Source organism: Ursus maritimus, unplaced genomic scaffold (assembly GCF_017311325.1).
Source record: "Ursus maritimus isolate PB19 unplaced genomic scaffold, ASM1731132v1 scaffold_2, whole genome shotgun sequence".
NCBI lineage: Eukaryota > Metazoa > Chordata > Mammalia > Carnivora > Ursidae > Ursus > Ursus maritimus.
Genome location: NW_024424452.1, coordinates 512,203 through 537,422, shown reverse-complemented (window position 1 = coordinate 537,422; position 25,220 = coordinate 512,203). Strand labels below are relative to the sequence as shown.

The window sequence follows — 25,220 nt, the reverse complement described above, 5'->3', positions numbered from 1 at the left end:
ACTGGGAGGGCGCGGACGCGGGGGGAGCTGGGGGACGTGCGGGGGCGCGGGCAGGCGTGCCAGGGGCTGCGTGCGCAGGGAGCCTGGGGTGTCCCGAGCTGCGCACAGCCCTGGTGTTCCGCTGTGGACCGGCTGCCAGGTGATGGCCGCGGTGCAGGTCACCTGCGCCACGCAGGGCGCCGGGCTGTGGGGCTCGGGTCTGAGGCATCCCGCGCCGCCGGGCGTAGGAGGATAGGGTCTTATCCTAGCGGAGTCTCGCGCTCCCCAAGAAATGCCTGAAGGTGGTTTTGGCACCAGCTGTCATCCAGGGCTTCACGTTGTACGTGAAATGTTCACAGTAGTCTCTGAAACATCAGTTTTCCTTCACGAAATATGGGCTCCAGCACTTCGATGAGGGGTTAGTTGCTAAAGCTGTCACCCCACCGCGAAGACCAAGGCCCCTTCTCAGGGATACGCAGTCTTCCCAGGGGGTCATTTCCAGCAGGCTGTTCACCTGTAAGCGGCAGGACTGATGTGTGTACTTGCACTAAAGCCAGAATACCTCCTGCAGGGACAGAGAGCCCAGAACAGTTGATCGTGAGGATTACAATCTTCATCGCCATGCCTGTTAGGAGACTCTGAAAGAGCCAGTGTCGTCCACACCGAACCCCATCAGTTCCCCTGCATCAATTTAAAAGGTCACTGTTGGTTCCCTCCTTCACGTTTGCCATCGCCACCACCTCTCTTTGCTCTCAGTCTCAGCCAAAACCGTAAACTCACATTCTGAAGTACAGACATGAAGTAACAGTCCTAGAGGAAGAGAACACTAGACTTCTACAGGATCTTTCCATCTGCGCTTACATTTGTGGTCCGCCAACCACAGGCATCGCCATGTCTCTTCGGATTACACTTTCTGAGACTAGAAGAGAACCCTCCCAGATGCCTGAGAACAAATGGGCGAGTGCCACTGTCCCTGGCACAGGGTCCAAGCCTTAGTGTCCCAGCCAGCTCCCAAAACCATCCTTTGCTTAGAGGAGTCGTCACAGGAGAGGCTTAGACCCCTGGGGACAAGGCCAAGGTCAAAGGCAGGCTGAGTGGAGGCTGGTGCTGGGCAGACTGGGGACTTGCGGCAGCCTCTCTCTGAGATCCCAGTTGTCATCCACAACAGCACTGCCCATGGCCTCTGAAAATGCTTTTAAAATCCTCAATGACTCAAAGTCAGGAAAACAAGCTATCCATAGCCCACCACCCCAAGTAACATCCAGTAATTATTTCTCTTGTCTTGTATCACATGGGCAATGACTGGACGTCTGGATGACACTGGGTTTTTGGAGAGTCCGGAAAATGGGGAAAAGTTAGGAAGCAAGATTTATCTTTACAGAAAGCTTAATTTTCCGAGCTAGTTTAAGGCAACTGGCAGTGGAAATGTGGGTCTTTGTAAGGGGACACCCCGCTTCCTGCTCAGGCTCGGAGGAGAGGCAGTGTCTGAGCTCACTTAGTCTTAGCCTCTGCCTTCCAAGCTCATCCCATGATTGTTGTAAAGTTTCAACACTTTCAGTTATGAAAAAGCTCACACAAAATTCATACGTACACACGTAGAGAAGAGAGTAGAATAGCCCCTGGGGATCTGCTTTGCCTGTTTTGGAATCCTACACCCACTGTCACTGAAACCCTGGCTTCCCAACGCAGCCCCATGGCTGGGAGAGCGACCCCCGCGGTGCGTCAGGTCTGCTCCTCACCGCAGTGCGCTGTTCTGTCCCGTGGACAGCCTGTTATCCATTCATAATTGTTGATGGACATTAGGGCTGGAGCACAGCTGCTATGGACACTTGCATACGAGTGTTCACATTTTCATTTCTCAACAAAACAACTTCATGATACACACCTTGAATATCCTTGCCTGGAACAGGTCCCTGTTCTCTACGGAGGAAACAGGTGTGTTGACCTAGGAGCTGAAAATGTCACCTGTGGGTTTCTGATTGAGGAGTCTCAGCAGAGTTTTTGAATACAGAATACATGCACAAGAGACTAAATTCAAAGGTACCAAATGGCGTAGACTGAAGTCCCACTCCAGTCCCTGTCATGCAGGTCCCCTCCCCAGAGGTCACCTTGTTTCTTCTGTACCCTTCCAGAAACAGTGTATCTGCGTGAGAGCAAATCAGCAGTTAGACCTTTCTCCTCCTTTTACGTCTGGTTCGTCCTATACAGTGTTGTGCTCCTTGCTTGTGATGACTAACGTATTTTAAAGATCATCCCATACTGGCACACAGGGGCCTGTCGCCGGTTATTAAAAGGTAGGAACCAACTCACCCTAGAGAGATCGCATATTTTCATTTAGGTCCCAGAAAGGAGATTTTCAAAGGAAGTAAAGCTCGTCTTTGAACTATGGTGCAGGTACAGCAAGAAGAGATCAATCATCTTTATGAAAATAACTATTGTAGCTTAACATTTAGGAAGTGAAACTTTGGTTTAAGTGAAATTTCTTAGGTGTAACACCAAAAGAATAATAAAAGAAGATGCTGATAAATTCTTTCAAAACTGAAAACTTAATGTTCTTTAAGAGACACTGTTAAAGGGGCGCCTGTGTGGCTCAGTCATTAAGTGTCTGCCTTCGGCTCAGGTCGTGATCCCGGCGTTGTGGTATTGAGCCCCGCACCGGGCTCCCTGATCAGCAGGGCGTCTGCTTCTCCCTCTCCCTCTGCCACTCCCCCTGCTCTTGCTCGCACTCTCTCTCCCTCAAATAAATAAATAAAACCTTTTATTAAAAAAAAAAAAAAAAAGAGGCCATGCCGGAGTAGGGTGGGCCCTCAATGCAGTATGACTGGAGTCCTCTTAAGAAGAGGGAGGACCGGGGCGCCTGGGTGGCACAGTCGCGATCCCAGGGTCCTGGGATCGAGCCCCACATCAGGCTCCTCCGCTATGAGCTTGCTTCTTCCTTTCCCTCTGCCCCTGCTTGTGTTCCCTCTCTCGCTGGCTGTCTCTCTCTCTGTCAAAAAACAAATAAAAAATCTTAAAAAAAAAAAAAAAAGACACTGTTAAAGAGTGAAAACAGGAGCGCCCGGCTGGCTCCGTTGGTGCAAGTCTCAGTCTCGGGGTTGTGATCTTGAGCCCCGTGTTGGGTGTAAAGATTTAAAGTGAAATCTTAAAAAAAAAGTGAAAACAAGCTCCATGATGAGAGAAAATATTTGCAAATCATAGATGATAAAGCACTTGTATCTAGCATATGAGAACGCTCATATTCAATAGAAAACCTGATTTAAAAAAAAATGGACAAGAGTGGGGTGTGTGGGTGGCTCTGTTGGCTGAGCGACTGACTCCTGGTTTTGATCAGGTCATGACGTCAGGGCCGTGCGATCCAGCCCGATGCTTGGCTCTGCACTCAGCCAGGAGTCCTTGGGATTCTCTCCTGTTCCCTCTGCCTCTGCCCCCTCCCTGCTTGTGTGCACGGGTGTGGGCTCTGCCTCTAAAAATAAGTCTTAAAACAATGGGCAAGAGATTTTAAGATATTTTACCACTGAAGATCTACAGATGGCCAAAAAGCACATGAAAAAATACTCAACATTACTAGACATAAAGGAAATGCAAACTAAAACCACAGGCCTGTTACAATGGCTAAAACTACAAAGGCTGGTATGTCGAATGTTGGCAAACATGAGGGGAATTGGGACTGTCATACGGTGCTGGTGGGAATAAATGGCACCACCGCTCTGGAAAATTGTGTGACAGGTCCTTAACGTAAATGGAATCTAGTGTGATTGCCATTCCCCTCCTAGACGTTCCTCCAGGAGAAATGGCAGTGTCTGTCCATCCAGACTTGCAGTCCCGTGTTGTGAGAAGCTTCTCTGCGACGGCCAGGAGCTACGCGCAAACATGCACCAAGGTTGCGGTGTGGCCGTCCCGTGGAACACGGCTCAGCAACAGAAAGGAATGTGCCACCCCCCACGGGCGCTACCACGCGGATGCATCTCAAAATACTTGTGCCGCACGAAGGAAGAACAAAAAGCCAAACGGAAAACACGTGCTGTGGAAGTCCGAAACGTGCAGGGCATATGGTGCGGTGACCCGACCAGACCAGAGTGGCCTGGAGGGGGTGGGGCCCGGTGCGGGAGGCAGGAAACCCTTGGGCTGGTGGAGACGTCCGTGGGTGCGTGTGCGTCGACACCTGTCAGACTGCCTGCTCTATGTGTGTGCAGTGAATTGTAGGGCGAGCGCCCTTCGATAGAACCGTTTAAAGACCGCAATCCATCCATCCATCGGGGCTCCAAACCCACATCGGATATGCCCTAGCACTTCTGCTCTGAGGAGCCTACCCATGTGGAAACTGCCCACGCCTGTCACAAAGCCCAGAGCAGTTTTATTCACAGTGGCCTCAACCTAATGCCCATCAACGGGTGAACGGAAAACAGAGTTGAGACCTCGAAGCCTCAAATGTTTATTATCTGGCCCTTGACAGAAGGGGACTGCTGACCCCTGAACTAGGCATGAATAAATAAATCACCTTGAAACCTTTGTGCTCCGAGAAAAAAGCGAGACACCGAAGACCACAGACGTGGTTAGAGACAAGTGGCTCGGTGGTTGCTGGGCTGGGACAGGCAGGGACCGGCTGCCCACGGGCTGGGGGGGCACTCTCTGGGTGACACAAGTGTTCTAAAACAGCCCTGAAAATTTGCTAACTCCCACCCATCTGTTTAGTATGGCGACTGTCACAGTATGTAAATACGTCTCCGTGACGCTGTAAACATCCGGGGACTACATTTTACACGTCCCTGTTCTCTGCCACCTGTACGGGAAGCTTAGGGCTCCATAAATAGTTGCTGATTTAATTGAGTAGTGTGTACAAGAATTAAAAACATTTTTTTAAGATGTTATTTTTAATTATTTGAGAGAGAGAGAGCACAAGCTGGGGAGCGGCAGAGGGAGAAGCAGGCTCCCCGCTGAGCAGAGAGCCCCAAGCAGGACTCGATCTAGGACCCTGGGATCGTGACCTGAGCAGAAGGCAGACGCTTCACCGATGGAGCCACCCAGGCATCCCAAGAATTTAAAAAAAATTGAGTGAAGCAGGACATGGTCGTGCTCAGGTGTTTAGATGACTAACCTTTGTCAGCTGGGTGTGTGTCTTTCTCTGAACACATCCACCTGTGGGCACCATGCCAGGCAGCACGGACTCACTGTGCTGCTCTGAATACTTCCCCTCAGAGACATCCGGAGACTGGAATGCCGTGCTCATCTTTCTTTGGGGGCCAGCGTGGCAGCTGGCCTGGGCAGCCACCAATGCCAGCGTCTATCCACGCCTGTCTTGCACGTGTGACCTCCAGCCAAGCTCTCTGCCACTTCTATTTGCCTTCTGTGACCCTTCGTGGCTGATCAGAGATGGGAGATGGAGTTCTTGCTGGACACGAAAATGCGTGGTGCTCGGGGCAGGGTCCCCACATTTTAGGGGATCGGTCCCCTGGAGGGCTGGCCATGGGGTCTTTTTGCATTCCTCGCAGGCTTCCAGGTTATGCTGAGGAAGGAAACAGCAGAGGGTATAAAGGGCAATCAGGGAATGGGGAAGGGGGTGACGTCCCTGAGCGTATCCTAAGCCCCCTGCAGCCGCCGTCCATCACTGGATGGGCTCACACCCAGTCACAGCTTCAGAGGCACTGTGGGCTGGGGATGCATCCCCGTGGGGCCCGGGGGCAGTCACCTAAGTCTCTGCTGCAGATCTGGGCCCCCTTTTGTCCAGGCCTGCTGTCCCCCCACCAAACAGCCAGGCTCTCCGTCAGAGGGCCCTGCCAGCCTTGCGGATGCCCTCCTGATGGGGTTTGGAGCGCCTGCCACCTGGTGTCCAGAGAGGACACTACACCGAGCAGTGCAGGGTCCTGCCGCCCACAATTCCTGAGGCCGGGATCACTGTCAGATTAAATCTAAGGAAAAAATGAGCGAATCGAAAAATGTCAATTAACTACCAAACACATTAAGGCAGGTGTACAAGATAATTATAATAAATATTTTTAATTACGTTTTCAAACACTTAAGCATAAATGTTAATATTTGGTTGTTAGAAAATACACATAGTATTTTCTTCTCTGTGTTGACATAAATATTTGGCTTATGGAAATAATACCCATTTAAAATGAAATTTTTTAGGCACTTGAGTGCAGAAAGTGCTAGAGAATAAAACCCAATTTTACTTATAAGAGAGCAACCAAAACTGTATCTGATTAAATATTCTATTTTCAACATTGTTTGCATTACTGAGCTAAAAAAAAACCACTGTGACCAAATGTACCCATATAATATTTTTGAGTTCCAGAATATTTTAAACAGGAAAAATTTAACTGATAAAAATTTCAAGTTCCTTTTAGTCTGTTCACTGCGATGCTAAGTTTCAGTAGACACAACCCAAGGAAACAATGAATTTCTTTTTAATAACCTTTGCTTAAAAAAAACAGTCTTGGTGGGGCGGGCAGCTGCCCAACCATAAACCCCAACTCGAGAGTGCGGCAGGTGCACGCGGCTTTGAAACAAACGAGCAGGCTGACTGGCTGCCACCGTGAGCTGTTGCCATTCAGTTTCCGTATCAAATTACCTATAGATTTTTGGGAGATGTGTCAGTGAACTGTATAAATAAGACATAAAAGTACAGAAGCCACACAGTGAATGTGATTTCAGAAACTCCTGGACTGAGATCCGTCTCAGGAGAATGCCGGGCACATTTCTTAGGGAATACATTCTTGCTATCGAAGTCTTGCTCGTGAACGTCTCAGGCCGTAGACAAGAAGGTGCCGAGTTGCGAGGTTTGAAGGCCACACACTCCAGCCGCGGTGAGGACGGGAGCCGTCGGGTCCCGCGCTCACTGGGCCGGCGGCAGGGCCCGCAGGTGCTGTAGAAGCTGCTCGCAGCGGGCGGGAGAGCGGTGCTTGTGGACGACAGCCTCCGTCTCTCTCACCAGGAGCTCAGGGAACAGAACGCTGCCTGCTTTCAGGACCTCTGCAAAACAGCAACACGCGCTTAAAATGCCCGAAATAAATATTAAACCAGCTACTGCTTCTGTGAATAAGCTTCACGTTCAAGTTAAAACAGCTACGAACAGAGCAGACTACAAAGCGAGGCAAGTTATCCAGGACTCAGAGGCCACGTGACCCAATGAGGAAGGGTCAGCTGTCCGAGAAGACGTAAGGGTCCTTAATACGCACCAGCCTAATAACAGAGCACCAGACTACACAGGCCAAACGTGGAGCTAGCCCTCCACGCCCGCTCTCAGAGTGCAGGTCAGTGAGGACGTGGCCGACTCCACAGCACCATCCACCAGGGGCCACGACAGAGATCTGCACACGCGTCCATCCAACAGCAGCAGAACACACGCTCTTCTCGAGTGCCCCTGGCACGTTCACCAGACAGGCCACGTGCTGGGCCGTGAAAGACACCGTGACAAACTTAAAAAACGAAGTCCTAAAAGGTCTGTTGTCAGACCATAGTGGAGTTACACCAGAAATCAACAGGAAAATCCCCAAATGTTTGCAGATTAAACACCACATTTCTAAATAATGCAAAGGTCAAAGAAGAAATCTGAAAAGAAACTAGAGATCATTTTGAACTAAATGAAAAGGAAAACACAACCAAAATTTGTGGGATTCAGTGAAAACAGTGCTTGGAGGGGAATTTACAGCATCGAATGCATATGTTAGAAAAGAAGATCTAAAAACCGATACTTTAGGGGCGCCTGGGTAGCGCAGTCGTCAGGCGTCTGCCTTCGGCTCAGGGCGTGATCCCGCCGTGATGGGATCGAGCCCCACATCAGGCTCCTCCGTTGGGAGCCTGCTTCTTCCTCTCCCACTCCCCTGCTGTGTTCCCTCTCTCGCTGGCTGTCTCTCTGTCACATAAATAAATAAAATCTTTAAAAAAACAAAACAAAAAACCCCCGATACTTTAATTTTCCACCTTAGGAAATTAGAAAAAGGAAGACCATTAAATACAAAGTGAGCAGAAGAAAATAATAATAAGAATTAGAGCGGAAATCCGTGAAACTGAAGCAGGAGATCAGTGGAGAAAATCAACCAAACCAAAAGCTGGTCCTCTGAACAAGTCGTGGCCACAGATGTGAGGACCCTGACGAGGCGGGCAGATCACAAGAACAGACGGCCTACATCTATCAAAGAAACGGAATCAACAAGTAACAACCTCACAAAACAGAAAGTACCAGCCCCACATGGGTCCACTGGTGAATTCTAGCAAACTTCCAGGAGGAAATGATACCAATTCTCTACACTCTCTTCCAGAAGACGGAGGCTTCCTAGCTCACTCTACAAGGCCAGCATGACCCTAGCACAACACCACACAGACCGGACAAGACAACTACAGACCATCACTTCTCGTGAACAGAGATGCAGGAATCCTCAACAAAATAGTAGCAGATCGAATCCAACAATATAACAAGAATTATGCAGGAGCACCACGTGGGGCTTAGCCCAGGTACGCAAGGCTAGTCCAATACTTCAAAATCAATTAAGGTAATCCATTGCATCCACAGGCTGAAAAAGAAAATCACATGATTGGGTGCCTGGGTGGCTCAGTCGGTGAAGCGTCTGCCTTCGGCTCAGGTCATGATCTCGGGGTCCTGGGATCCAGCCCTGCATCAGGCCCCCTGCTCAGCCGGGAGCCTGCTTCTCCCTCTGCCGCTCCCCCTGCTTGTGTTCCCTCTCTCTCAAATGAATAAATAAAATCTTAAAAAAAAAGTAAAAGGTAACATACAAATAAAACAAAGGTAATATATAAATAAAAGAAAATGTAATAAAATAAATGGAGAGAGCTCAGGTTCATGGATAGAAGAGTCAATACTGTCAAGATGCCGGATCTCTCCAACTTGATGTGTAGATTTAGGCAATCACAATCAAAACCCCAGCAAGTTACTTTGCAGATGTTGACCAGCTCAATCTGAAGTCTGTACGTAGAGGTCAAGTCCCAGAATAGCCAGCGCAGGCCTGACGGAGGAAAGTCGGAGACCCGACACAACAGGACTTTCCACAAAGCCAGAGGAACGCAGTGTGGTCTCGTCGAAAGAACAAACAGATCAGAGAGTCCAGACGGGGACCCGCGGTCAACGCGCACCCTCGGCCCACGCGCACCCACGGTCCTCTGATCTTTGGTAACACAGCAGCGGCGACGCAGGGGAGCAAAGGCAGCCTTTTCAGTACATGGTCTGGAACAAGTGCATGTCGCATGAAGAGAGAGAGAAAGGGAGAAAGAGAGAGAGGGAGGGAGGGAAGGAAGGGAGGGAAGAAGGACGTAGACACGGACTTTCCGTCCTTCACGAACACTAACTCGCAATGGATCACACACGGACTTAGGAAACTGCAAGAACTACAGGGCCTGGAAGAGAGCTCGGGAGAGAACCAGTGACCCCAGGTGTGGCGATGACTTACTGACTCAGGTCATCTGACGGCCATGGCTACTGAGCGGCAAGGACATCGTCAAGCTGCCTGCTGCGGGTGTGTCCCCTGGCAGATGACTGTTTATGCTGTTAGTGCAAGGACTGTCCGCCTGACCCAGTAACCCACTTGTGCTAACTTGGCCGGGCCTGGTCTCCACGGGCCCCGGAACCCAGGTTGGCAGGGCGCACGCGCACACCTTGCACTGACCGCGTGCGTCCTTGATTACCTCCGCAGAGGAGGTGACAGCTTCTCGGGCTCTTTCTGTCGACATGAGTGCTTGGTCACCAGCTGTTGCTGGTGTGCGTCCTGCTGCCTTTCGCGGTTTCTGCAGCTGAGGAATATCCCCGTCTCTCTTCTCCACTCCCTTTTCTAAAACTTGCATTTCAGGATGGATTTTTCCCCGATTAAGTGCCAATTTCATCCGTTCTCGAAATCCCCCATCTCTGTGAAGTAACAACTCCGGGGCCTGGTTTTCCTCATCAGGCGGCAACAACTTTTGGTTTCTTGAAATTGCCAGCATTTCCGTAAGTTCTCTGAACGAGACCTCCAGGTCTCCCAGCGCAGACAGCAGCCGCGCTCGCGGGCCGTCACTGCCAGCAGCTCCTTCTCTCCACCCGGAGACGCCGCCACGCTCCCCACAGGCCGGCAGCCAGAGACCCTGGTGATGACTTTTAAACACAACACCAAAGGTACGACCCGCAGAAGAAGTAACCAGTAAGCTGGTCTCATTAAAATTAAATGTTTCTACTCTGCAAAAGGCCGTATCAAGAGACTGAGAAGACAAGCCCCACACCAGGAGGAAATATGAACAATGGCCACATCTGATAAAGGACTGTTACCCAAACACACACGGGCTCCAAGAGCTAAACGATGTGAAAACAACGCAGGTGAGAAATGTGCCGAAGACCGTAACGACACCTCGCCAAGGAAGAGACACGGACGGCAACCCCGTCTGAGAAGACGCTCCCCCCGGCGCGTCCTCAGGGAACGTAGATCAAAACAACAAGGACACACAGCCACACCCCCCGCAGCGCGGCCCAAGCCCACGGCACGGCCACTGGTGGACGCCGGCGAGGACGTGGAGCCGTGGGTTGCCGGGGCGGTGCGAGATGGGGCAGCCACCTCGGAGGACAGTCTGGCAGCTTCTTAGAAAACTAAATACACTCTCGCCACGCGATCCAGGAATCGTGCTGCTTGGTATTTACCCAAAGGAGCTGAAAGCTTATGTCCACACAAAAGCTTGCATCCGTATACACAGAGCAGCTGTCTCCACAGGCGCCAAAAGCTGCGTGTCCTTCAACACGTGGATGGACAGCCGTGGTCCATCTAGACAGTGGCTCACTGACCAGGGCTCAGAAGAAATGAGCTATCAGGCTGTGAAAAGACACGGAAGCATCTTTAATGCGTGTTAGTAAGTGAAAAAACCCAATCTGAAAAGGCTTCCTGCTGCAGGACTCGAACTCTAGGACGTTCTGGGATAGGCCCAACTGTGGTGATGGCGGAAGACCAGAGGCTGTCGGGGTGGGGGGTGGGGGGCGAGCACACAGGGCAGCGAAACCAGCCAGCGCGAGCCTCCCATGCACCGTGGACTCTGGGCGGTGCTGGCGTGTCCGCGGGTCACCAAACTGACGACCACGCCACCTGTAGGGAGGGCGCTGCATGTGGGGGGAACTTCAGTTGTGGCGTGACCCCAAAACCACTCTAAAAAATAAAGGTATAACTCAAGAGTTATTACAGGATTTAAATTCATCCGATGCTGCTAGACTAGTACACGATAGTCTCAGCGTAGACAAAAAGAACTTAAAAAGAATCTTCTTGGAGTTGGTGGTGGATCATGGAAGTCTTTCAAAATCCCCAAGGGTGACGTGTGTGTGGCATTTTGGCTTTGTGGTAGCAGATACACCGGCTTAGATGATCGATCTTCTTATCACCTTCCCCGATGCTGAGTCGGTCAACAAACACCCAGTGCAAGCCTACTGTATGCCAGGAACTGCGGATGCAGCAGGCAACAAAAATCCGTCCTCGGGATCCTTTCACGGTTTAGTCTGGGGGCAGCAGAGACGAATCAGAATGAAGAAGGAAACCAGTGCGGTTACTGGTGATCATTGCGGTAACTTGGCTGGCGGCGGCTGAACTCTGGGTGGGGAGGGAGCCGATGGGCGCCGTGGGCCAAGGACTGGCGTCATCCAAGTCATCCTGCAGGGCGACTCTGGTGGATGCAGGCAAGCTGACTCAGGAGGGTCCCGCCCTCAGGCACTAGGAGGACGACATGGCTGTTGGTGGCCACGGGGACACAGCTGGGGGAGCAGGTTCGGCAAATGGGGGTGCTGTCCTGCGCTTGGCCTGCAAGCTATGGCCGCCATACCCTCTGAGCGTCTGGGCACGTGTGTGTCTAGAGTTTGGGGCAGACATCTGCCTTGGACTTACGTCTGGGAGTTGCCAGCATGTGGGTGGCATCTGAAGCCAGAGAGGAGAAGCAATCACCAAGACAGCGAGTGCAGAAAGAAGCAGCGGCCAGACGGACAGGAGGAAACCCAGGAGTCAGCATGTCCTGGAGGCCACGGGATGGAGGCGGTGCCAGCAGTCCTGTGGAGTACGTGCAGATGCAGGAGAGACCCGAGCAGCAGGCTGCCCTTGGCGGCAAGGCCCACGGGCACCGTGACGGGAATGGCTCTGGGGGGTGAGAGGGCACGCAGACTGGCCGCGGGAGAGGAGCTTCATCTTGTCAGTGGGACACAGCAAGGTCATCAGGCAGGAGGCCCGGGAGGCGTGAGGGATTGAGGGGAGCACAGACGGGGAGAGCCGGTCACCCAGGAGACAACCCCCTGGTCTGCTGGACAGGAGAGACTGGGGTGTTCGGGGTGTGTCCATACGGGACATTAGACACGGCTGGCTGGCTGCTGAGACGGGACAGCAAGGGGGCAGGACGTGCGAGGGGCTGGCGTTGCCGTGGGCACCCCGAGGTCAGCGGTGCAGGGGCAGAGGCTGCAAGCAAAGAAGAGTGTGGTCGGCCTGCTGCCACGACTGCGCCACCTCGAGTCCCAGCACGTCTAGAAGGTGGAGGACGGGTGGTGCACACACTGCCTCCTGGGTACTGGACACCTGGCCTCCGGCGGGAACCACGCCGTGGGCTACAGAGAGGGACAGAACTCATTATTTCTCTCACTGGAGAGGAAGGAGAGAGGAGAGCAAGGTGTGGGGTGTGTGAGAACTTGGCCGAGTAACCCAGACCCCACACATGCACCGGGTACGGCTGCAGAGCTGAGCCAGGACACCGGTGTGCCCCCCAGCTGCTGGCGCCCGGAGAACACCGCCCGGCTGTCCAAACGTGCCGCACTGCCACCGGCTCCCGCCTGCGACAGCCCGAGGGGGTGGCTCTGAGTGCGCGTGGGTCCCTGGGGGGTCTGGGAGTCAAAACTGTGTCTGTGACACCACCAGGCACGGCCATCTGCTCACTTCGAGGCACGAAGCAAGGGCAGGGCGGCCTCAGGGTCCGCGAGCCTCCTGCCACCACCCATGCCCGGCAAGTTCCCTCAAGAATGTCCTCAACAAAGCAGTAAAAATTCCTCTATGACGTCAGTCCTCCAGCACCCAACTTTTAATTTAATTCATTAATTTGGAGTTAGGTTGTGAATTTTTCATTGACGTGACAGCGCCTTTTAACTGGAGCACCTGGCTCATTAACACTCCACGAGATCGCAGCTGAGGCTGGATGTGGCCTACCGTCTCCCGTTTGTCCCTCGTTCCTTGACTTCTTCTGGACTACTTGCATATTTTTTACACTTCCACTCTAAGATCTACTGATTGGCACCTCTTACACCTCTTTGCTTTATGCCTTCCGTGGCTGCTGCAGGGCTGACACGGAAGCCCCGCTCCCCGGGCTCTGCTGGGCCCACTTTCCGAGGGTGCGTCCCGTGCGGTGACTGGGTCCCCGCTGTGCCTGGGTCCCCAGGATGCTGCTTCTCCCGTAAAGAACGACCAACCAACAAACCACGGGACAAAGTCAGCACAGGCAGACGCAGGCACCCGGCAGAACATCTGCTCAAAAGTCAGTGAAGTGACAGTATTCTGCTCCCAGCAGAAATTCCAAGTACAGGACACTTGCTTCTGCCACCCGGAGCTGGGCAGCTTCCCGAACCTTCTCTTCCTGAGACTATTCCGAGCTCTGCGCTGACCAACCTGACTTCTGGACGCGGCTGACGTGCAGGATGGACCATCAGGCGTGAACGTCGCCAGGGTTCACCGTCCGGGTAGCCTTCGGGGGACGACCGCCTGTCTGGTGTGGGGCAGTATCAAAGCACACCCACAATTACCCGAAACGGCGCCTCTCTCTTCCAGCCGCGCACCTGCTTGAGGCCAGAGTCCCTTCACGCACTTCACCTGACGATGCACATCACGGCCGCCGGACACAGAGAACACCTCGCTGTCTTCCATTGAGATTCACAAAGAAGCAAAACAATGCCATTCCTCTTGCTCATTATTTTGTTTTGAAAAATGTATCTTTCAATGGGCTCACTGTTACTCTAAACAAATTAATACATATCTAAGATTTTTCTCAACTTTCATTTCTTTTTTTTTTTTTTAAGATTTTGTTTCAAAGAGAGAGAGAGAGAGCGCGTGAGAGAGCACAAGCACTGACTGGGGTGAGGGGCAGAGGGAGAAGCAGACACCCCGCAGAGCAGGGAGCCGGACGTGGAGCTCGATCCCAAGACCCAGGGATCATGACCTGAGCTGGAAGCAGATGCTTAACCGACTGAGCCTCCCAGGTGTCCCTCAACTTTACTTTCTATCATGGCAAATGTCACGGACTGTAACCCACAAGGACAAAGCCCTTGGGTCGGCCCTGACCGTCCAAAGGGGTTCCAAGGCCACCGACCTGCTGTCCCGTGCTTGAAGAGCCGGGTCCACACACTCAGGACAGGCCTCAGAACCATGCACGTGTCACACCACGCCTACCTAACACTGCATCCTGGACAGCGCCGTCTGGGTCATCGAGGTACACGAGGAGCTCTCTGTACAGGAACTGAATGTTACTTTGGTAATAGGACTTCCCGTCGTCGTTCGGGATACACGCCAGCCACGTGACCAAGGCAGAGGTGGCCGCCAGCCTCACTTCATGGGAAACATCGTCCAGACGCTTCAGGAGCTCTGGAGGGAGGGCAGGACAGGACAGTGAGATAGAGACTGGCGCAGGGGCCTGACTCCACAGCGGAGGGCACTTGCCCTCCGGCCCCGGGAAACCCACATGCTGTGGGGAGATTGGCACTCACACGCAAGGGGCTGGGGGCAGCTCCCGCTGTCCCGGGACCCCCGACCACACTGGCCCGAGGGTGGACAGGCCAGGGTGGGTGGCGGAGTGCCTGGTCCTGTGCGTGCCGTGCCTGTAGGCAGGCCTGAGCTGTTCTGGACCTGTCTCCCCACCTGCCCCAGGCCCTCTGTGGCTCCGAAATGCTCAGAGTCCATCACCGCGGGCATCACACCCTGGCTGCCCCGTCCCCTTGATGCGCAGACCCCCCTTCCCCCAACTACGGGCTCTGGGGACAGAGCTCAGGGCCTGCTGAGATGACAGCCAACACCTGCATCAATTTTGTTTCTGCTGAGCTCTGGGGCTGGACCACTCAGCCGCTGAAAACAGTAACCATCTCTCCTGTGGGTAGAAACTCTCACAGCTGAGGTTTTTATCAAACGTACACTTTTCTCACCCAAACTACAAGGAAACTCTGGCCCTGTGGCTGGGTGTCTCTGGAGACTCAGCGAGCGTGGCAGGAGGTGGACATTGGCGGGAAGCTGGGCAGTGGCCCCACTGGCGGGAGGCCTATCCCCTGGACGCAGGCACGGAGGGCTGCGGGCTCGCGCTGTTCTGCTCTCAGCATGTGGCTCTTGGCTTCCTGACGGGCATTAACTCGCAGGAGGTGCTCTTTCCTGAGGGTTCTGGGCCTCATGGAAGCAAAATGGCAGAGGCACACATTTGCAAACCTCGTAGAGACCGAGGTGGGCATGGCCAGCACTGCCTCACCCAGTCCTGGGACGGCCGGCGAGGCGGGCACACCATCACCTGTGTCTCTCGCAGGGATTCCTCCCCTGTCTTCACTCCTGCCGGCTCAGGTCGATGTTGGGGTGGTGCCTAAGCCTCTTGCTTTAAGTAGAAGGGAGGGCCTGGAAGTTCACTTCGGGGATTGTCAGCGGTCAGCCGTCACGGGCTACGGCTCGCTCGGAAGAAAGGTGGCTTGTGTGGGGCCTGTGCTGGGCGCGTGCATCTGAGTCGTGGGAGGTCTCAGAGAGAGCACCTCGGGCCATCCGCCCTCCATGGCCAAGTGGCAATACTTCTGCAGACACGTCGCTCCCAGGAGCACGGGGCTGTGCCGCAAAATAATGGAGCCCGCTGAGAAAATCCTTCTGGGCTTCAAATAAGCCCAAACGCCCCAAAATGAGCCATCTCCTCCCTGGCTTTTGTTTTAGAATGTGAGCAAAATCCCAGCTAAGTCTGGACAGTCGCTAAACCATGCCGGCTGGATTTGTTCACAGACAGAAGGACAAAGGTCATCCGTTGTCGCAACAGAAATAAACACAAAAGCAAAAACAAACTTGTAAGAAGGCGCGGGCAAGGTGACTTCGACTCTGGGTTTCATCAAGATGCATGGTCTGCAAGTCTGGAACATTCTGAGCCACCACCTCTTCTGATGTTGGCCGTCCGTCCGTCCCTCGTCCGGAGCTACGTGTGCACAGCCCGAGCCTCTCCCAGAGGACGCGCATCTTCCTCTCATGGCGTCTGCTGTCCGCCATGTCCGGTCTTGTGCACGCAGTGGCCCCACTTTGAATCTCATCTCTAGGAAGTCTTATGACTGCCTGTTAGAATCACCATATGCCACAGCCCGGAGGAGGGGCAGGTGCCGAGGCCCAGCTGCCTGGCTGGGGCCGGGCGTAGGACTCAAGAGCCACGGGTGCGTCTGGACGCTGCAGGCCCCAGCCAGCGCCAACCCCGCTGCTTCGTCTCCGCAGGCCCCTCCCTGGAGTCTCTGCGCGGCATTCGAGGAGGTCTCCTGGGCTCTTTCTCAGTGTGCACTTCTGTTTGAACCGGGAGCTGGGTTCTAGAACTCGCACCTCCCCTCTGGCGATGGGGTACCTGCCGTCCTTCCTCACGCTGGGTTTTCCTGGTGCTTTAAGGGGCCCCCTGCATCGGCGACTCTGCGCCTGCCTGAACTCGCCCGGCGCTGGGGCTCCAGAAGGGCGGAGATGCGGATGGCAGGCACGGTCAGGTGCCCACCCTCGCAGCAAGGGACCCCTGCTGTGTGGCGGGGCTGCACCCCCGATTCCTGGGCACAGGCCACCCCGTTTCCTGTGCTACGCTACCTATCCCGACAGTACATCTGTCACGGCCGCACTGGACTCTGCACCACCCTGACCGAAAGTCAAAGGAGCAGTTTCTAGTTTCCCTATAAAAGAAACAAAGAAAAACATCCTACCGGGGTAAATCTTGATGAACTTATCTGGATCAACCGCACCCCTGCAGGTTTTTAGAAATCTGTTAATGATCTGGCACGAAATTAACCGAGTCATCTGAGAGTCTTCCTCCAGGGTGGTTAGAATGTCCGGCATCAGTGTCTCCTGCACTTCCCGGATCTGCAACGAGAGGACACGGGATCGGGGATGGGCCCCAGTCCGCGAGGACACCACTAGTGATGGGCCAGGTGCAGCCTGCCTGTCCTGGCAGGAGCCTGGCTCTCATACAAACCGAACGGAGTCCGGATGCCATCTTGAAATTTTTACACAAGAAAACCTGAAACTGATCGTAAAATCTAGATGACTTGAGCAATTTTGCTTAACTCGGTAAGTTGATAAATTCGTGTTCACACGGTCTCAGAGACACCAATCCCACATAGTCTGCCACTGACTAGCATGGCTGTCTACTGTGTCCAACAAAATTTGGGGGATGCTGTGACTCAGATCAGGGCGGTTCAGCGTAGCAGGAAGTGGAGCTTGTGCACCAGGCAAGCCCGTGGCCCAAGCCCCGTGTGCAGGTGTGGGGCTGAGCCACGACAGCAAGGCCATCAAACTGCTGCTTCCGCTTCCCTGACGGTAACACAGAAACCCCGAGATCTGCCCAACTCAGGTAGGTTCCTGCGGCTACGCTCTCTGCTCTGCAAAGAGTAACATTCGGAACGGAACCCAAGAACCCCCCCATGATAAGAACACAAGCTGTGGGTCACACCCGCCCGTGGCCCCCGTGCTCCCGCCCCTCCGTGGGCTGCAGAAAGCGGGGTCTGGCAGCCGTGCGTGTGCGCGCACGCCTCCCCCTGCGGCAGGTGCCCTGGCGAGCCCCACCTGCTTCTCCGACGGGACCTCGCTGCTGAGGAGCGCCCAGAGGCAGGACACAGCCGCTGTGCGGATGGCTGCAGCGGTCCTCCCTGCGTGCCACTGCAGACTGGGGACCAAGATGTCCTTCGTCACAGTGTCGAGGTAGTGGTGAAACTGCCTGGGGCGGAAACATAGGAGCGCAGGTGAAGAGGAGAGAGCCAGGCTCAGGGGAAGCCAGAACCAGAGGGCCGCGGCCTCCTTGGCGCAGGTTGCCTGCGGGGGAGGGGGCGGCCTTCTCCTGGCCTCTGCGGGGCCCAGATGCAGGTTCTGAGCCTCCACGGAGACCCCACCCCTCTGCGGCAGGGGCTTCGCCCGTCTCTCCTCCTGCCTCTGAGAGAGGAGGCGTGAGGTGACCAGGCCAGCAGAGTCACTTGCATGTGTGGCCATCCTACACACACACCCCTAACCATCTCCTTAGGTACATTCCGCTCCCCCCAAGGGGAGAGCACAGCAGGTCTGCACCCAGGGCTTGAATGCCACAGCTCGCGGAGACGCGGACGTTCCTGCCAGCAGTCAGGGTGCGTCGTCTCAATGGTGAACCCCCAGGTCCCAGTCCGCCTGGCTGGCTCGGGGCCGCAGAGCCACACGCTGAGCGCCCCCTTAAAAGCCGCAGAGAGGAACATCTGAGCACCCTCACAAATCCCACTGTGCCTCCGCTGTTACATCGAAACATGTTTGGTTAAACGAAGAATCCATCAACTTATTTCTGACATTATTCCAAAGCATATTTCAAAGGTGGCTCCCATCCCAAAAGCCAGCTGCTCTCGGACACTGAAAAAGTAAAGCTTCCAGGGCGAGGCCTGAGCTGCGCGGCACCCTGGCTGCTCCCTGTGTCCAGCTGGCCGTCCCTCTGGTCCGTCCTGGAACTCGTCCCCCATGGACCTCCCTTCTGGGGAAGGCTCCACCTGCTGGCTTCCAGCAGGGGGCATCCGACAACCAGCAATGCAGGTAAGAGCAGGACCCTGGTTCTCCACAATTCACACACACAGATTAGGTTTTCAATGTGCTTTAACTTTTATGCAAAGAGCTGCCGTTTCTTGCAAAGTGATTCACAAGAGGTCTCTTTAGAAAGACCTAACCCTGAGTGCTGTCCTCCGTGGCGTCCAGGTCAAGTGGCTGGAAAAGCAGAGGGCCAAGAGCTGGCCAGACTCAGCCATGGGGAGATAGGCAGGCCCCATGTGTGGCTGGGGGTCAGTCAGAACCCGTGCTGGAAGCAGCGACATGTTGCAGAGTTAGACCCAGCATCTGGCGCCTCCTATACATGGGAAGACACACGCGGGTTTGCAGGTGGGTCCCCGCTGGAATGAGAACGCCGCCCAGAGAGACCGTGGGTGCACTGCTCCTCAGTCCCGGCCACCTTCGTGGCAGAGCTCTGAAGACAGACCTCCTACTGCCCCTGTCACCCCTTCCCCAGTCCTCAGTCAGCCTCTAGGAGCAGATGGAGCCGAGGTGGTGGCCAGCAAGGCCTGTTGCACGTCCAGATGCCCTGGAGAGCAGAGGCCGTGCGTCTGGGGGTGGGGATGGCGCCCAGGGCCCATGCTGGGGCACTCCGTCCATGGAGGGGGCCCCCCAAAACAGTACCTCCTCACACTGAGAAGCCCCGTCTTGCCACTGTCAGATATTTGTGAGACCGAGGCCACGGCAGCCCTCTCAGCGCCTGCCCTCTGCCTCTGAGCGGGACCCACAGGTGGACACGTTCTGGCAGTAGAGGGTCAGCAAGGCAGCCCTGGGGCTCCCCCTGCCTGGGGGTTGTTCAGGCCCCTGGCAAGGACGCCAGAGAGCAGAGGCTCGGAGCCGCCAGCCGACCTGTGCCCATACCCCCTCGCGGCTCATCCACACGGAGCTCGGCCCAGGGTGGCCCTTGGTTTTTTTGGTCCCTGCAGGCTCGAAGCTTGTGCCGGCGAGCAGGACGCAGAATTCTCTGCACGTCGATGGGCCAGCAGAGCCCCCAGCGAGAGTCCCAGCATGCTAGTCACTGCAAACACTGCTCCTTCCGAGGGGATGGGGTCCCCACACGCCTCACTGTCCACCCCCGGCACCCAGCTCTGCTCTGGACGGGCCTCTGCCCTGCCGTGGGTTCAGGTCGCCCCCTGTCCTCCCGCCAGCATCCCTGCTCTCCTCTCCCTCACTGCAGAGCCGTCACGTTGGAGGCCCTTCACGTGTCTGCGTGGACAGAGGTTCTCACCAATGGTGATTCCATCCGTTCTTTGTGAGGTCTGAAAAGCTTTTAAAACTGAGAACATCTAATATATAAACCATTAATAGTTAATGTTCCCTAAAACCTCTTCATCTGATGGAATTTTAATGGCCACACGAAAATGACTTTGCTTCACGTCTGTCAGGTGGGCGCGCATTGCCGGAGCTGTCTGTTTACCCAGGGAGGGCGGCTGGCGCCACAGCCCGTGGGTGACCCCAGCTCCCGCCCGAGTGCACCCCGCAGAGGCCGGGCAGACCTACCCCTGGGAGTCGACGGTCTGCTTGGCGCTCAGCAGCACCCGCGACAGGGAGGAGAAGAGCCGCAGGCGCATCTGCGGGTCTCTGGACGGCTGGAGGCAGCTCCGCAGGATGGGCACGAGGTGGGGCAGCACTTCTCCCAGCGCCGGGCCTGGAAAACACACACACCCGGTTCCCACGGCTCCTGCTTGTGGGGGGACGGCCCGCGGCCGCCCGGTCACCGCAGGCACCGAGCACAGCACGCGGCTCCGGGGAGGGGCCACCGCCTGTCCCACCACCTTCCCTTCCTTTTGGACTGTGGCTGTCAGTGTAAAAGAAAACATTTAACTCCCGAATTACGCTAATCATTCAATATGGAAACTTCCTATTTCCTTCTATTTTTCTAGATTCTTAAAAAAAAATTCAAGTCAAGCAATATTTTAAACATCAACCAAAATAAATTATTCAGAACACGTCAGGTGTTTAATATTTGCCCCTGCACTTGGCAGCCATCGCTCTTCTCAAGCTTGCTGCTGGGTGGGCACTGGCGCAGGTCTCCCCAAGCAGCGGGGGCCTCAGCCACGCGGAATGACCCTCAGTATCTAGAATCGCACTGAATCGTGATTGGAATAAACAGTCCCTGGGGTGCAGACACGCACTCTGCTCGCACGGACATGGGTCATGGAGCGCCCCCACCGCCCCCAGGCAGGCCCTCCCGGCATTCCACAACCAGCAGGGCCACTCCCGGCCACCCTGCTCATTCTGCAACAAGCCCGACAGCAGGCAAAGCAACTGGAATCTTCTCAGAGGCTCCGACTCAAACCCGGCATCAAAGCTGCAGGATGGAAAAGCACGGGGCGCCTGGGGGGATCCGTTGCTGAAGTGTCTGCCTTCAGCTCAGGTCATGATCCCAGGGTCCTGGGATCGAGTGCCACACCGGGCTCCCTGCTCAGCAGGGGAGTCTGCTTCTGCCTCTGCCTGCCACTCCCCCTGCTTGTGGTCGCTCTCTCTTTGGGCCAGATAAATAAATAAATAAATAAAATCTTAAAAAAAAAAAAAAAAGATGGAAAAGCAAGGCTCTTTGTTAACTTGAGACCAGGTGTGGGTTTTGAAGAAGAAAGAGAAACGAAACCAGACAGGACGTGTGGCCCAGGAGCAGGACGCCTCCAGCACAGGTGAGCTCTGAGTGTTTGCTCACATGCACTGTGGTGTATTTTCCTTCGACATCGCACAGAAGACCAATGTCCAGACGATTCTCACTCGAGGAGGGTGGGGTCACTCAGCAGTAGTTGACAATCTCCCACTTTCTCAAAAAAACAGAGAAAATGCACCAGCAAGAGGACAGAGGAGTGTCAGTGAACGTCTTCCTGCCCCTTCCGTAAATACACTTCCAGCTCACGCACGGTCTCCTCCTTACCAGCCGGGCACCAAAAATGCGTCATTTTTAAATGTCGGGTCTGTTAAACGCTCTCTAAAAATAAGGAGAAAAACCCAACCAAACTGCAGGGCATCTGTCCACACTAATGGCATGAAAAGACGGGTAAATCTGAGCTCCGGCAGGGAGTCCTCGAGCACTGCATCGACCTGGACAGCCGCGGAGCCACACCCATGACTGGCATGTTCTGGACGTGCTGGTACCTCCAGGATCACGGGGCACCTGGAAATGAACCCCTCCAGAACATACAGGATGCTTTCCAACAACGGGTGCAAATACACTATATTTACGCTCTGAGAAAACACTTGGTTCACTGAAGGAAAAGCACAGAGTGGCCGGAACCCCCCCGCCCCCGTGACACCTGCCCCCCTGCATGTGGCCTTCGGCCCAGCGTTTCCTCATCAGCCCCAACCGCATGGTTTACAGCCTCTGGCCGCTTTCTAAACTGGGGAGGGAAGCTGCCGATCAGGGTCTGAAAGTCATTTTTGTTGTTTTTTTCAAGAATCATCTTTTAAAATGAAGAATGTCCAGTGAACCCTCCGCAGCCAGGGCAGGAAGGAGGCACGGGTGTGAGTACACGCTTTGCTCGAGGAAACGTTCTTTCACCCTCCCACCGCTGGGCAGGGATGGCCTGGAGGCCACGCAGAACGCCTGCGTGCTGAGCTAAGTGCAACAACGCGCAGGCATATCTGAAGAGCACGGGCTACACGCACGGGAGGCCTCGCGAAATCGCACCGTCCAGGATAACATCAAAACCACATGCCTGGCAGACCGTGAAGAGCCATGTTACATACAGTCTTCAAAAATAATGTGCTTGGTGTTTTTAAAATTCAAGTTTTGGTCCTCAAAATGCTGGTTCCCACGGGCGGGAGAGACTGAGTTGCCCTTGGTTCAGCCGGGAGCCTCCTCGCGTGGCCGGAACCAGGCTGGGCGTGGCGGGAACTCACCTGCGTGGGTGACCACCACGTCGAACTGCAGGAGCTCCACGGAGTGGACGGTCCAGTCGTGGTGTGAAGCTGCCAGCCGCTCCATGAGGGGGCCCACGTGCTCTCGGTAGAGATCCTGGCTGCCGTCCACATCCTGCACCGCGGCCAGCGCGTCCATGGTCTCCTGAACCTGCAAGCGCGAGTCACAAGCTGCGACACCCCGCTCTCGAGGCTCAGAAGCCTCAGTGGAGACCCATCCTCATCATCAGAGAGTGAGAGCCGCTCAGGCCACCGCGAACGTTCTACCAGTAAGGAAGCCTGACAAGAGCAGCCCTGGAGGGCCCGCCGCGGCGAGGACGGCAGGCGCCCCTCTGACAGCCGCTATGCACGCCGCGTCAATGCCGTCTGGACAGCAAACAGCAAAACAGACGTGCATTTACAAGAGAGTCAGCCACCGTGTCCCCATCCTGCACAACGCCAGGGGCGCCCAGGGAGAGCAGGCTTCCCAGGAGACCGCCCTCTTCTGGGGTCCTCAGCCCCCTCTGTGGCGAGAGCCGGTGCCAGGAGGCAGAAGGGCACTGGATTGAGCAGACATACTCTCTGCCGGCCTGAGATCACCCTGCGACCGGGCCACCCACCACCTCCCAGCCTGCAACCTGACGCTGGCCGGTTTCCTTCCCTGGGGTCCGGGGCACGCACACTGGGCTCCGTTTGTTCCCAGCGGTGCCAAGCTGCCTGCTAAGATAGGTGCCCTCTGGAAAGGTGGTTTTTTTTCTTATCAGGTGGAGGTGTACTGTCCCTGGCAGCACTGCAATACCAGGTCGGTGTGTGGAGAGGACGGAGCACGCTCCTACTCCATCTTCCTGCTCCAAAATCCATTTACTATATTGTCTTTGGAGAGAGGACACACCAGACGTCAAACTGATAAGGAGACATACTACACGTGATCTTAGCCAAAAGGCCAAGAAGTGGTGAAAAGGTTGTTTTTAAAGAAAGAAAACAAAGTTCAGAGGCCCAAGAAAGGAGAGGGTGGGCAGAGGGCCTCCTGGGTACGGGGTCCCATGATGCGCCCGGGTGCCTCTCCGTCACGCAGGTCGGGCCCAGACGGAGATCTGCCCGCTGCTGTTCAGAGAAAGCCAGAGGGAGAACCGCACTCTCCTAGCGAGGGGGCAAGACACCAGCGTCCTGACAGTCCCGGAGCCGGAGGGGGCCTGGACATCAGAGTTTTTATTATTTTTTTTATTTTTTTAAAGATTTTATTTATTTATGTGACAGAGAGACAGCCAGCGAGAGAGGGAACACAAGCAGGGGAAGTGGGAGAGGAAGAAGCAGGCTCCCAGCAGAGGAGCCCGATGTGGGACTCGATCCCAGAACGCCGGGATCATGCCCTGAGCCGAAGGCAGACGCTTAACGACTGTGCTACCCAGGCGCCCCCAGCGTTTTTAGAGCTCAGACCCAGAGCTGAAGGAACGGAAGTAATTCTGTAAAGCTGGCCTGTGATTAGCCAGGAAGTCATGACACTGTCTTCCCTCTGGGCTGTCGGTCACATGTGTGTTTAGCTGCAGACTAGAAGTGAGGACGGGCTCCTGTCCTGTCTGCGTGTCGGCAGCTGTCGTCCCTGAGACAGGACGATAAGTGGACAGCTGGGGGTTTTCCGGAATCCTGGGCGCCCCGAGGGCCACCTCACGAGCGACTCATCCCACATGTCCCACACATTCCTCCACCTTGCTAGTTAGCGGACTCAGGTGAGCCTGAGGCTTCGGACTCCAGAGCAGGAGGGTTTCTGGACGGTGGTCCCGCCTGCTCGGCGACGAGCACCTTCCGGAGCGTGAGCTCCATCACCCACACAGCAAAGCGGGGCTTCCCCGCAGCCTCACCTTGTTGCTGAGGCCCGTGGCACCCGAGAGGGCCAGGACGGTCACCAGCACCTCCATGAGCTGCAAGCTACACCCTCTGCAGTCTTCCCGGCACACGGAAACCAATGTCTGCACGCACAGCAGCAGGTGCTCCCCGTACAGGCGCTGGGAAGAGAGCAGGGAGCACTGTGAGCCAGCTCTCCCCCGCCCACACGCCCCTGCCAACCGCCCTTCCCACCTCAGGGCTCCCCTGCCACCCTCCCTGACCTTCTGCCCCTCCCTGTCCAGGTCCTGCTTCCCTCAGCCCCAAGGTCCCCCTGCTCCCTTCCCTTACCCTGCCCCCTACACCCTCCAGTCCAGCCTCCCACCACCCCCGTGCCAGGGCCCCCCTGTTCCCTTCCCCTAGCCTGCCCCCATCTCCACCAGGTCCAGCCTCCCCCAACCCCACCCCAGGGCTCCCCTGCTTCCCCCTTGCTCCCCTCAATCCTGCCTCCCCCTGCCCCAGAGCCCCCCTGTGCCCCTTCCTGCCCCAAGGCCCACACCGACAGGACACAGCACACTAGGACCACAGGAACGCCTTCTTTCATGGAAAACTTTCATGGTGTTCTTTTCTAGGGGAAACTGAACACGGCCCGAGAAAGAAATGCTTAGTGGTCTCTTGGTTACATTTAAAGAAATTCTTATGTGTTAGCCATACATCCCGTAAAATTCACAGGAGAAACGACAGGGCATCTTGGAGCCGCCTGCAAGCACCCAGCCCTCCCTGCCGGCCCCCAAGGGTAACAGAGAAGGTGGAGGAAGTGGACAGAACAGGAGCACCAGA

The 25,220-nt window shown here is 55.2% G+C and overlaps 2 protein-coding genes and 1 non-coding gene across 3 annotated transcripts in view; all 3 read right to left on the bottom strand.

Annotated features, from left to right (window-relative positions):
* Window positions 1-5,960: 5,960 nt before the first annotated feature.
* Window positions 5,961-25,220, bottom strand: part of DNAAF5 (dynein axonemal assembly factor 5) — a 47,044-nt gene continuing 27,784 nt past the window's right edge. The window contains exons 7-13 of the mRNA XM_040634619.1: window positions 24,419-24,562; window positions 22,563-22,731; window positions 20,205-20,352; window positions 17,715-17,865; window positions 16,856-17,012; window positions 14,349-14,540; window positions 5,961-6,951 (exon numbers count right to left, since the gene is read on the bottom strand). Of these exons, the coding sequence (XP_040490553.1) occupies window positions 6,815-6,951; window positions 14,349-14,540; window positions 16,856-17,012; window positions 17,715-17,865; window positions 20,205-20,352; window positions 22,563-22,731; window positions 24,419-24,562 (1,098 nt within the window). The 3' untranslated portion in view covers window positions 5,961-6,814. The remainder of the gene's footprint in view (window positions 6,952-14,348; window positions 14,541-16,855; window positions 17,013-17,714; window positions 17,866-20,204; window positions 20,353-22,562; window positions 22,732-24,418; window positions 24,563-25,220) is intronic.
* On the bottom strand, window positions 8,817-13,965 carry LOC121103714 (mediator of RNA polymerase II transcription subunit 4-like). The gene is given in 2 exon segments (XM_040634620.1): window positions 8,817-9,438; window positions 9,441-13,965. Coding segments are annotated over 2 exon segments (531 nt in total). The 5' UTR covers window positions 9,913-13,965; the 3' UTR covers window positions 8,817-9,379.
* LOC121104088 lies at window positions 23,325-23,514 on the bottom strand. The gene has a single exon (XR_005836466.1). It is a non-coding gene; the product is annotated as a U2 spliceosomal RNA (small nuclear RNA).